Here is a 13,176-nt window from a genome sequence, read left to right on the forward strand (position 1 = left end):
CAGTTAAAACTAGCTAACTGTGTATAAAGTAGTTAAAACTAGCTAACTGTATATAAAGTAGTTAAAACTAACTAACTGTAGTTAAAACTAGCTAACTGTACATAAAGCAGTTAAAACTAACTAACTGTAGTTAAAACTAGCTAACTATATAAAGCAGTTAAAACTAGCTAGCTGTATATAAAGTAGTTAAAACTAGCTAGCTGTATATAAAGTAGTTAAAACTAGCTAACTGTATATAAAGCAGATAAAACTAACTGTAGTTAAAACTAGCTAACTGTATATAAAGCTGTTAAAACTAGCTAACTGTATATAAAGCAGTTAAAACTAGCTAACTGTACATAAAGCAGTTAAAACTAGCTAACTGTATATAAAGCAGTTAAATCTAGCTAACAACTGTATATAAAGCAGTTAAAACTAGCTAACTGTGTATAAAGCAGTTAAAACTAACTAACTGTATATAAAGCAGATAAAACTAACTGTAGTTAAAACTAGCTAACTGTATATAAAGCTGTTAAAACTAGCTAACTGTATATAAAGCAGTTAAAACTAGCTAACTGTACATAAAGCAGTTAAAACTAGCTAACTGTATATAAAGCAGTTAAAACTAGCTAACAACTGTATATAAAGCAGTTAAAACTAGCTAACTGTGTATAAAGCGGTTAAAACTAGCTAACTGTATATAAAGCAGTTAAAACTAGCTAACAACTGTATATAAAGCAGTTAAAACTAGCTAACTGTATATAAAGCAGTTAAAACTAGCTAACTGTACATAAAGCAGTTAAAACTAGCTAACTGTATATAAAGCAGTTAAAACTAGCTAACAACTGTATATAAAGCAGTTAAAACTAGCTAACTGTATATAAAGTAGTTAAAACTAGCTAGCTGTATATAAAGTAGTTAAAACTAGCTAACTGTATATAAAGCAGATAAAACTAACTAACTGTAGTTAAAACTAGCTAACTGTATATAAAGCAGTTAAAACTAGCTAACTGTATATAAAGCAGTTAAAACTAGCTAACTGTATGTTAAAACTAGCTAACTGTATATAAAGCAGTTAAAACTAACTGTATGTTAAAACTAGCTAACTGTATATAAAGCAGTTAAAACTAGCTAACTGTGTATAAAGCGGTTAAAACTAACTAACTGTATGTTAAAACTAGCTAACTGTATGTAAAGCAGCTAAAACTAGCTAACTGCATATAAAGTAGTTAAAACTAGCTCCACCTCGAGCAGCTACAACAGTAAAATGCTGCTCTAACGTTGATGCTTCAGTATTAACAATCTAATGTCAGAAAGAATCAGAATCAGTCACAGGAGACGTTTTACTGGAGAACCAGTACTTTTCCGTTGATACTTTAACTACATTTTGCTGATGATACTTCAGTACTTTCACTTAAGCAGAATGCAGGACTTTTACTTGTAATAAAGTATTTTTACATTCTGGTATTGGTACTTTTATTTAAGTAAAGGATCTGAATACTTCTTCCACCTCTGCTGTTTTAGTTGCAGTACCGTGGGCTGCCGTATTCAGCTCTCTTAATACCTGTGACCTCTGACCCTCAGGTTCATGCCCGGTCAGCAGTTCAGCAGCTGCAGCGCTGCAGATCTGTCCGTCAGCCTGCTGCACGGCGGCGGTATGTGTCTGTTCAACGTACCGCAGCCGGACCGTCTGCTGGGAGGACCTCGCTGTGGAAACCTGTACGTGGAGAGAGGAGAGGAGTGTGACTGCGGCCTGCGGGAGGTACTCACCTGTATACCTGTCTACCTGTCTGCCTGCTGTCTGATTGCCTATAAGCTACTGTTTTTTCAGGCATTAGTAGAAATAACAACACTGAGTTATTTTTAAGCAACTTTGTGTTGTCTGCAGTAACAATATAAAACAAAACTGTCCAATCAGGTTCCTTGTGGAGACAGGTCACACATGTTTCTTCTGTATGAGAGGCGTCTTACGTGTTGTTCGTCCTGTTGATGTGTTGCTGTGCTCTGATTGGTCAGGAGTGTGAGGACCCCTGCTGTAACGCCTCCACCTGTCAGCTGGTTCCTGGAGCTCAGTGCTCGTCTGACGGCATCTGCTGCCACGACTGCAAGGTCAGCCTGACCCGACACACTCGGACACGTGATGTTAATGTTTCTGTCAAACTCTGTTTAAATGCAACCCCCTTCCTCAGTTGCGGGCGGCAGGTTTGGTGTGTCGCGAGCCGCTCGGAGAGTGTGACCTCCCAGAGTTCTGCACAGGCTCCTCCCCTCACTGCCCCCCCAACGTCTTCCTGCAGAACGGAGAGCCCTGCGAGGACAGCGCCTCCTACTGCTACGGAGGAGTCTGCGCCAGCATTGACACACAGTGCCAGATGCTGTGGGGACCCAGTAAGACACCAGTTTATACTGGTCCAACTACAGCTAAAACCAGTTTATGCTGAGCCTAAACCATTTTCTACGGAACAGAAAGCAGTTTATACGTAGGCTAAACCAGTTTACACTGCTCTTAAACTAGTTCATACTGGTCCTGTTAGTTTATACTGAACCGTAACGAGTTTACAATGGACCTAAACCCGGTTATATGGAACTAAGACTAGTTTATACTGAGTCAAAACGTGTTTATACTCAGCAGTTAATACAGAACCAAAACCAGTTTATACTGAGCTGTTTATATTGAGCAAAAAACCTGTTTACACTGGACCATATATCGAGCTAAAACCCTTTTAATAGTGTGCCAAAAAACTGTTTACACCGAGCCAAGACCAATTTATACTAGTTCAATTATTACATACATATCCTAAACCAGTTTATACTGGTCCAGTAAGTTTATGCTGAGCCTAAACCAGTTTACACCAAGCCCGATTTGTTAAGCAGCTCTGATTAATCAGTTCACACTGACCCAAAGCCAGTTCTGGTCTAAAACCAGTTCACCTGTGTGTCTGTCTGTCTGTCTGTCTCAGATGCAACCAGCGCTCCAGCCGTCTGTTTCTCGTCAGTCAACAAACAGGGAAACAAATATGGAAACTGTGGTCAGCTGACCAACGGCTCCTACGTCCCCTGTGGAAACTCGTGAGTACACAGACCGTTAAAGTGCCTGTCTGTCTGCTGCGTGTGTTTTACGTCTGTTTGGTCAGTGGCTGTGTCTAAATCCTGTGATGCCGCTGTGTTGCAGTGACGTCCACTGCGGCAGGATCCAGTGCCAGGGAGGGAGGGAGCGCCCCCTGCTGGGCACCAACGCAGAGATCCTCACCACCACGGTGCGCTTCAACCACAGCGACCTGGTCTGCAGAGGAACCTTCTTCCACTTGGGCGACGACGTGTCGGACCCCGCCACTGTGGCCCAGGGCACCGCCTGCGGCCCCGGCAAGGTCAGACAGCACCCCCGCAGGCCTGGAGGAACTAATAGAGCTTAGGTTTCAGAAAGAACTAAACAATGTCCCCTATCTGTAAAATCAAGTATGAAGAGAAAAAATAAATATTGAACACAACAGCGCTTTAAAGTTGGACAGCAGTGTCATGGAACATCTCAGTTTGACACGAATTATCTTTGATCATCTAGATGCTGTAAATATTCTCTATTCTTTGTTCATGGAAAAGTTTAATTAAAGATTTATTTTAAAGTGTTTTTGTGTTTTAGGCCTGTTTGAACCAGAAGTGTCAGGACGTGTCGGTGTTCGGTGTGGACGAATGCCACAGGAAGTGTAACGGTCACGGGGTGAGTGGAGGACGGCTATAAGGGTCAGTTATACTTTGGCAAGAAAGTGTAAGATGAGAAAAGTTCTGGGTTGCAAGAACTTTGTCACATGACACATTTTATAGTTATAGTTCAGTCGAACTCTAAATATAAAGTTTTGAGGGAGCAGATTGATCAGCAGAATACACAAAGATAACATTTGTCCTTGTTCAGAATTGCCTTCGCTGTCATCCAGTCAGGTCTGTGGGATGCTTGTGGTGACATCACCAACCTTACAAAATATGAGCAGGTACACCACACCTGTCCCCTGTGTTCAGACCTGCTGTCTGGGCATCAGAATGGGCACCACTTTTGTCCCATGTTACACTTTTTCTCCAAAGAGAAAACTACATTAAATGTCTCTGAGTTTCTGTTAAAGGGCCAGTAATTTAAAGTAACACGTAAAAGTACTTTGAGCAACACAAACTAAATCTGACTGATTAGAGACTGCTGGAGGGAAGAGAGAGAATAGGATTTTTTACTAAGGAGCAGGAAGCAGGACGCTGAACCCAGGTCAGATGACCTTTGTTGACCTGTAACCTGGAGCTTGTGAGTCTTTGGTTTCAAGGCTCTTCTGTATTTTACAAACCATGGCGTTTCGGATATACGTCGTTAAACAGACGGCAGCAGGACGTGTCTGCTCTGTTCAATTCAATTTTATTTATATAGCGCCAATTCATAACAGAAGTTATCTCATTGCACTTTTCCTACAGAGCAGGTCTAGACCGAACTCTTTATAATGTTATTTCCCACCAAATCCCACCATGAGCAAGCACTTGGCCACAGCGGCAAGGAAAAACTTCCTTTTAAGAGGCAGAAACCTCGAGCAGAACCAGACTCAATGGTGGGCGGCCATCAGAGAGAGAGAGAGATGTTTTGGGAGAGAGGGAGGCACAATGCAAAGACCACTATTTTTTTAAATAGTAGAAATGTAATTATAGTGTTAATATTAATAAATTAGTAATAATAGGAATGACAGCCATAGGAGTAATGTCAGCATCAGTAACAGAGCCAATAACAACAACTGTAGTAGCAATTGTCGAGCAGGAACACGGGGGCAGCAGGTGGCCCACAACCACAGATCCAGACTCTGCAGGAACACGGGGGCAGCAGGTGGCCCACAACCACAGATCCAGACTCTGCAGGAACACGGGGGCAGCAGGTGGCCCACAACCACAGATCCAGACTCTGCAGGAACACGGGGGCAGCAGGTGGCCCACAACCACAGATCCAGACTCTGCAGGAACACGGGGGCAGCAGGTGGCCCACAACCACAGATCCAGACTTTGCAGGAACACAGGGGCAGCAGGTGGCCCACAACCACAGATCCAGACTCTGCAGGAACACGGGGGCAGCAGGTGGCCCACAACCACAGATCCAGACTCTGCAGGAACACGGGGGCAGCAGGTGGCCCACAACCACAGATCCAGACTCTGCAGGAACACGGGGGCAGCAGGTGGCCCACAACCACAGATCCAGACTCTGCAGGAACACGGGGGCAGCAGGTGGCCCACAACCACAGATCCAGACTTTGCAGGAACACAGGGGCAGCAGGTGGCCCATAACCACAGATCCAGACTCTGCAGGAACACGGGGGCAGCAGGTGGCCCACAACCACAGATCCAGACTCTGCAGGAACACGGGGGCAGCAGGTGGCCCACAACCATAGATCCAGACTCTGCAGGAACACGGGGGCAGCAGGTGGCCCACAACCACAGATCCAGACTCTGCAGGAACACGGGGGCAGCAGGTGGCCCACAACCACAGATCCAGACTCTGCAGCTCCGGAGGCAGAAATACCTGCTGAAAGCGACAGAAGGAGAGAGGAGAGAGACGAGAAAGCACAGAACTACGGGAGAGAGAAGATGTCGAGTTAGTAACATGCAGTAATGGGATAAAAATACATACAGGTGGAGAGGGAGAGGAGGAGAGAGGTGCATCATGGGAAGTCTCCCAGCAGTCTAGGCCTATAGCAGCATAACTAAGGGATGGTTCAGGACTCACCTGAGCCAGCCCTAACTATAAGCTTTATCAAAGAGGAAAGTCTTAAGCTTACTCTTAAATGTGGAGACGGTGTCTGCCTCCCGAACCCAAACTGGGACCTGGTTCCACAGGAGAGGAGCTTGATACCTGAAGGCTCTGGCTCCCGGTCTACTTTTGGAGACTCTAGGAACCACAAGGAACCCTGCATCCTGGGAGCTCTGTTATGAAGTGCCATTAATATTGATTCAGACTTTCTTTCACGTTTACATGAATGACTTTTAAACATCGAAATCCTAAAATGAATTGAAGGGTATGTGTACGTGATGTGTTGTGGTTCTTTAGAACCCTTTTATTTTTTACGGGTTGACAGTACCACGAACTCGTCCCCACAGCGGGTGGGAAACAACGGAAACAAGAGCAGAACCAGAGGCAATAAATACATGCTGCATTATGGGAGCTGAGGTTTCTACAGTTGAAGTGGGACTTTACAGACCGTGTGACTGTGTCAGTAACCTGCTGTGTTTTCGTGTTTCAGGTGTGTAACAGTAATAAGAACTGTCACTGCGATGTGGGCTGGGCTCCACCTGACTGCAGGTACTCCGGTCACGGAGGCAGCGTGGACAGCGGGCCGGCCAGAGCTGCTCGAGGTACCACGCTCTGAAAAATACTGTATGAATAAGACTGGCGTGCGCCTTCTCTCTCCGGTTAATCCCGTGCCTCTCCCTCTCTCTGTTCAGAGTCTGACCCGGTCCGAGCGGCTCTGCTCGTCATCTTCCTCTTCATCCTGCCCGTGGTCCTCCTCTTCCTCGCGCTGCGCTTCCCTCGTTTCCGTCAGAGTCTCTTCTGTCTGGGACCCAACAGCCCGTTTCATAAAGCTCGACAACACAACCGGTAATGTGTGTGTGTGTGTGTGTGTGTGCGCAATCAGTAAATTCAGGATTTTGTTATTTTCATTATCTTGTGTTTTATACAAAGTAATGAAAATAATACATCGTCTTTATTTTATAAGCAGCCTATAAAACATTAATAAATGGTTTATAACACTATAATACACACTGTATTAGTAGTTTGGGGCAGATAAAAGGACACTTCTTTATGAATATATTCATTAATATTTATAAGCACAGTTAATGAATGTTTGATAGCAGTATAACATAGTTGTAAATATATATCATCATATGTGTTTACATTTCTATAATCAGTTAATGAATTCTTTATAACGCACTAAAATTAATATATGCTAGTATGTTAATATATTATAATTGGTAATACATTACTTTTTATTCTCATAAAATTAGGATTGCATTCTTAAAATATTACATTTTTGTAAACTTTTGACTTAATTCTTATAATATTACAACTTTTTTGTAAAACAATGACTTCAGTTTTCAGTTTCATGCTTTATTACACATTTTGTTAATTGTAAAATTACTACAAGGTATGCAGTAGTTGATAAAAGGCGTCCTTATATCTGCTGAAAGCGACATTATGTGTTTAAGTGTGTTATAACTTATTTAATAACTCACTCGAGTCTGATTCTGGTTTTCTTACCCACGATGCAGTGTGACTCACTGTGAGATGTTGGGTTTGGAGTTTGACCCCGCCCACGTCTCCAGGTACTGCTGGTCCAGCCGGGACCTGCTGGGTCCTGGTCTGTAGTCTGTCCCTGTAGAGTCAGAGAGGTGGAGTTTTTAATGTCTGACAGACTTTAAATGTTAGCAATGTAAATCTAATTATATTTTAAATCTTCACCTCACTGACTGTCCTCTCAGATCTGATCACACCTGCAGAGGAAAACCACCTCAGAACTGAAAGCTGCACCGATCCAGATTTCACCGCTCCTGTAGTCTCACAGTCAGCCAGTCACCTCTCAGAAATGAGGATTCGTGGTATGAATCTGTATTCTAAGACGTGCCGACTGTCCGGAAGTCACTGAGGAAATAAGATGGATAAACGCTGGTCAGGCCAGAGAGGTTTCTGGGTAATGAAGTCCTTAAAGCTTAAACGGAGAATGCACAGGTGCAGCTTTAAGTCTGTTTGCTGGGCAGGTTGTTGTAGTTTAGTCTCTCCTACACGTCTTTGTGCTGATGTGTGATCGGCCATCAAGTCATTTTTAATCGGAAGATGAAATTCTTCTACCTGTTTACTACCTGTTCCAGCCAAGCCGACAGATTTCTCCCACTGTAATGCAGACCCTGAACTCCTCATGTTAACCCATCGACTGCTTGCTGAGCAGCACCAGCTGTAACTGCTGTGTTTATGTGATGTGTTAGTTATTATTTAGTATTGTGGCTGTGATGACCTTTATAGACCTGTGCTGTTGTTGCTGTCACATCTTCCACCAGTTTAGCTGTTTGGTCGTTAAAGTGAACAGCAGGAAATAGTTTCGGTGGCGATCCTCCCAGATCCTGACACACACGGCGGGGGAAGAAGCACTCAGTAAAAGTACCAACACCACAGTGTAGAAATACTCTGTTACAAGTAAAGGGCATGGATTCAAATTTTTACTTAAGTTAAAGTACAAAAGTATTAGCATCAAAATATACTTAAAGTATCAAAAGTAAAAGTACTGATTATGCAGAACGGCCCATTACTGGATTATAATTATCGCTGCATTCGTGTGTTCATCGCTTTAATGTTGCGGCAGGTGACGGTGGAGCTCACGTTAATGACTTTATGTAAATGGTAAATGGCTACTGTTAAACAGCGCTTTTATCCAAAGTGCTTTACGAGGTTTTTGCTGCTTGTTCACGCTCGCGCACCGACGGCAGCGAGCCGCAGGCTGCTGGCCAGCCGTCGGGAGCAGTTTGGGGTTCAGGACAGGAGGAGGTGGGGATCGAACCGCCGACCCTGTGATCAGCGGACTGACTAACTGAGCCACAGCCGCCCCCGATTATATTTTGCATTAATCACAATCTGCAAAGAAGCTAATGTTGTCAAATAAATAGTAAAGTAAAAGCGTGAAGTAGCATTTACCCAAGTAAAGTACAAATACCTCAAATTGTACTTAAGTACAGTGCTCGAGTAAATGTACTTAGTTAGTAGACGTCTAAAGTTAAGCCTCGTTAAATATATTACATTTGTTCCTCTGTTCTCTTTTCCTGAAGAATAATGTGGTAATATTAGGAGCCTGTTTATGACGTTAGCTGTGGGACGATGACAGAGTTTTCTAGCTGCTTCATCAGCGTTTTTTTAATTGAACACCTTGTCAGGACGCCGGTGATGGAGCGAGTGGACGGCAGGAACGGAGAGCAGGTCCGACCTCTGAGATACCACCTGAACCCACCGACTGACATCCCGCTGACCGTGCCCCACAAAGAGGTAACCATAGCAACCTCACCGCCACTGACTCCACCCCCCAGCCAGACTCCCACAGGCCTGTTTTCTGAATTCTTCTGCATAACGAGGTGCGGTGCGATATGTCAAATCGACGTGGGCTTATGGGAAATGGTGTTTGCTAAAGGCCGCTAAAGAAAGAAATATTAAATAAACAACAATGTTGGATTTCTGGAACAGGAACCTGAAGTTCTGGTTTCACTGCGGCTCTCTGCAGCAGTGGTTCCTGAACCTCAGCGCCTCTTTTTATACGGATTCTTCTTTTCATGGAAACCGTCCGAAGAGCATTTTGAAATTTGTGAACTATTATGTAAAAAAACCCCAAAAAAACCAAACATCTTTCAACGTGGATTCATTGTGAAAGGAAAAGTAGAAGGAAGTGACATAATATCACAGCTGTTCTTTCCCCCTCACATTAACACGCCTGCTTGTTTGACCTTTGACCTCTGGTAGATGCTCTTCTCCAGTGCATGTATCAGCTGTCACTCTGCCTCTGCTTCCTGTTTTCTCTCCTATCAGGTTCGTGACAGACCTGCTCCTCCCACTAAGCCACTCCCCCCTGACCCCGCCCTAAAACCCCCACCGCAGGTAACCTCACCTGACCACACCTGGAGGTGTTAACGTCTGTGTCGATGTGCTTCGTGTGTCGCTGCTGCTAACCAACAGTTTATACTCCTGTCAGTTATTGTCTGATCAGCGTTTCTGTCTCGTCGTCGTTCTCGTGCAGTCACTGTTGTCCTGGTCCGGCTGTGCATGATCTGTGTGAGGGGTTTTGTCTGAAGTAGAGGTCTTCACGGGTCCAAACCTCTGGACCTGATCTGAAAGAGACCGTCAGAACCTGTCAAAAACACTGAGCAAACGCTCAACAAACTCTTTAAACGGAACATCAGATTTGATGCAAAGACGAGTAGTTTTACCTCTTTGTGTTTCTGTTCTTTCGACTTGTTCCTCGTGTCGGCAAAGAGCGCCTCCGTTTCTCCTGAATTTTAATTTTTCTGCCTCAAAAAACACATTTTCTCCTGTCGTCATGATGATGATGATGATGATGATGATGATGATGATGATGCACCATGAGATCCGAGCTGAATCCAAATGTTCGGACTTCACGAGTTCCCGTGAAGTTTTTGGGTGCCTCGGTCGGTCCAAATCCACAATTCATCACATGAAGCCTCAGGCGGACTTTCTGCTTCCAGAGAGTCCGCTTGCTGTGATGACATCACCAGACTTCGCTCAGAAATGTACCCATAATGCACTCTGATATGGATATGTCATGTAGTGACGTCTGATACACAGAATATCCACAAGTTGTCACTATCAATATCTCAAAGTTCGCTTCATCCCCTGCGCCCTCACAGACGTGACGCGCCGACAGTGAGCGCATCGCGGTCCAGAGGTGGACGTCTGGGTTCAGCCACGTGGAGTCACCCTGGATCCATTCGGGTATTAGACATACTGACCCACAGACCTGAGATCTGCGGCTACACATCAGGACCCTGCCAGACCCGATTAGGTCTGCAGATCATTTCTGAGATCAGTTCTCCGATACTAGGAGTGGACTGGACCTGTGAAGACCAGCAGGCTTATGTGAAAATATTTATTGATGTGATCTGTGTCTAAAATTAAAGGTATCGTTCGGATTTTTTCACTTAAGTGGGTTTAAGATGCAACAGTAATATCTGAGAGCAGAAGACGTAACCGTCCTCAGCAGGATTCTGATGAGAACTGATGTTTGGCTCTTTGTGTCAGGAACATTTTAATTCATTTGATGAAACGCAGCACGAAACGTGGCGTTACATCGTTGCTGCTGTTCACGTTGTCCTGGCCACGGTATCCGTCCGTAGTCCAGTAAATAACTTACCTGAAAAATCGGAACTGTCCCTGTAGCTCTGCGGCTCACCTGCTCGATATCGATCAGTTTCCCCCGAAGATCAAACAGCACGACACAAAAAGAAACAGAAACCTTTGATCGGGATCGGGGGAAACGATCCAAACACTGATCTGCTGCTCTTCTCACTTTGATTTCTGCTGCTCCAACACAGCGACCGGCCCCCCCCAGCAAGCCTCTGCCCCCCGACCCCCCCAACCAGGTACAGTCACCGCTACCTGTAGTGTGTAGTGTTACTGTCCGTCCTGTGTTTGTCTGTGCAGAGATCAGGTGGGTTCTGTTGCAGGCTGCAGCGCCGCCTGCTGGTTGGAGGAGCAAAGTAACGTCCCAAAGACCAATCGGTGCCGGTCACACCAGAAACTGGTACAGTGAAAATGGTCGTTGTGAAACAGGCTTAAAATCAGTCTCGTGTTTTTCTTACTGTTCACAAATCTCACGTTCGGACTCAAACCAGCAACGCGTCGCTCCGTCTCTCAGCGCCGTCTGACTTCCTGTCTGCGGCACTCAGCTGCGAGCCCATTGGTTCCTGCTGAAGATCTTTAAAAACACAGATCTGTAGTTTCCTGTTTAAAAAGGCTCAGTAGTTTCCTCAAACAGCTGCTCGCACTTCAGACTGTTTTCAGCGGTGGATGCATTTGACCTTTTAAGTGCAGTGGTTCAAACTATCTTTTTCATTATTGATTAATCTGCTGATTATTAACGATTAATGAGTCCAAGGTAACATCTTAAAGTTGCTTGTTCTGTCCGAACCTGATCCAACCAAAGACTGGGGGAAAAAAACATTTGAGAAGTTTAAACCAGTGACTTCAACTCTTAACTAATTATTGAAATCGCGGTCAATGAATCTTTTGACTAATCGTTCTATATCTTGTTAGTAGCTTCAGTTCACAGGTGGTTCTGCTCATTCCAGCTAGCTAACCACTCCTGTGTGATGACTGAGTGCAGATAAATGCATTCGGAAGGTGACACACAGCTAATACAGTAGCTTCTCTGGCTCTCTGTCAGCACTGTGAGGATTTACTTCAGCTCCACGAGTGGATCCACTGATTTCAGTCTGAAATTTCACGGATTAATGCTGGTGTGACCGGCACTTTACAGCACGATTTGATTGTTGCTCTTTCTGTTTTTACATTTTCCTTCCCTTTTAATGTTCCGTTCTGTTTCTGTCTGCATGCCACACTAATAATAATAATAATAATAATAGTTTAAGGATATTTTTAAATTAGCAGGAAAAGCAACTGGAGAACGTAAAAGAAAAGCTGAAATCCTCGCAGCGTGCTGTAAGTGTAAAACATCTTCTCATCTTTCTGGTACTGAAGCTTCGCTCTTCTCTCTTCCTCCTCGCTAACCTTCCAGCTGCTGGTGAGCCGACCAGCTCCACCCAACAAGCCCCTCCCCCCTGACCCCGTCACACCTGGACAGGTACACCACACCTGCATGCAGGCAGCTGTTAGCATGTCGCTCGCATGCACTTAGCACGTAGAAAGAATCTGATAGCGCTGCACACTGAAAGAAGTGATGAGAAGGTGACGTGTAATTCTGCCTGATTGCTCGGTGTAATCTTTGTTTCTGATTGGTGAATCGTGATGAGATGGACTGATTTTACTGGTTGAATCAGGAGCCAATGAGGGTCATGGAGATGTGGTTTGATGGGAGGTGATTGATTGGACGTGAATGCTTTGATCAGACTACATGATACCCAACGTGGGGCGTTCAGGAACAGAAACGAACATCGGGCGTTCCAGATGCTGGCTTTACATTAACACTGAGGGCGATGGAATCACCTGTACTATAATGTCTTACCTGATAAATTCAATCTAATTCAGCACTAACTCCATCAGTGCGATGACAGAGTCGTGTCATACTCAACATTCGGCTCAAATCGTTCTGTTTTTATTCACTAATCCATCCACTTCTGCTTCGCTGCTTTTTCTTTTGCTACGAGCAGCGGAAATCAGTCCCTGCAGATGTTTCTCATTAAACGTTTCCTCGTAAAAGCTTTCTGAACAGCTGAAAGGCTTCTGATTTGAAACACGGTTGCGAGAACTGTTGAGTTTCGTTGACGGCAGATTAAAAGTGATAAAACAGCATCTCTGTTAACAGAAGCGGCGGCGTGGCGAGTGTGATACTCCGTGGAGACATCACGGCGCTGGAATGATAAATGAAGTGATGTGGTTTTCTAAATTTGAATAACTGAATGAAGTAGTCCCTCATTCGTCCAGGAGTGATCTATCGTAGAAAAGGTTTCAGTCGTGGTCGTCTG

At 44.5% G+C, this 13,176-nt stretch overlaps 1 protein-coding gene across 12 annotated transcripts in view; it reads left to right on the top strand.

Moving 5' to 3' along the window:
* adam15 (ADAM metallopeptidase domain 15) overlaps positions 1 to 13,176 on the top strand; it is a 37,318-nt gene that overhangs the window by 20,562 nt on the left and 3,580 nt on the right. For 2 of the 12 annotated variants that reach the window (XM_044206798.1, XM_044206800.1), the window contains 12 exons: positions 1,564 to 1,741; positions 1,996 to 2,088; positions 2,169 to 2,364; positions 2,937 to 3,045; positions 3,149 to 3,344; positions 3,614 to 3,691; positions 6,228 to 6,339; positions 6,430 to 6,583; positions 8,905 to 9,013; positions 9,548 to 9,616; positions 11,068 to 11,115; positions 12,270 to 12,335. In XM_044206798.1, the coding sequence (XP_044062733.1) occupies positions 1,564 to 1,741; positions 1,996 to 2,088; positions 2,169 to 2,364; positions 2,937 to 3,045; positions 3,149 to 3,344; positions 3,614 to 3,691; positions 6,228 to 6,339; positions 6,430 to 6,583; positions 8,905 to 9,013; positions 9,548 to 9,616; positions 11,068 to 11,115; positions 12,270 to 12,335 (1,408 nt within the window). The other 10 variants (XM_044206805.1, XM_044206806.1, XM_044206801.1 and 7 more) reach the window with 10 other exon arrangements.

The sequence above is a fragment of the Siniperca chuatsi genome, linkage group LG9 (genome assembly GCF_020085105.1).
Source record: "Siniperca chuatsi isolate FFG_IHB_CAS linkage group LG9, ASM2008510v1, whole genome shotgun sequence".
Taxonomy (NCBI): domain Eukaryota; kingdom Metazoa; phylum Chordata; class Actinopteri; order Centrarchiformes; family Sinipercidae; genus Siniperca; species Siniperca chuatsi.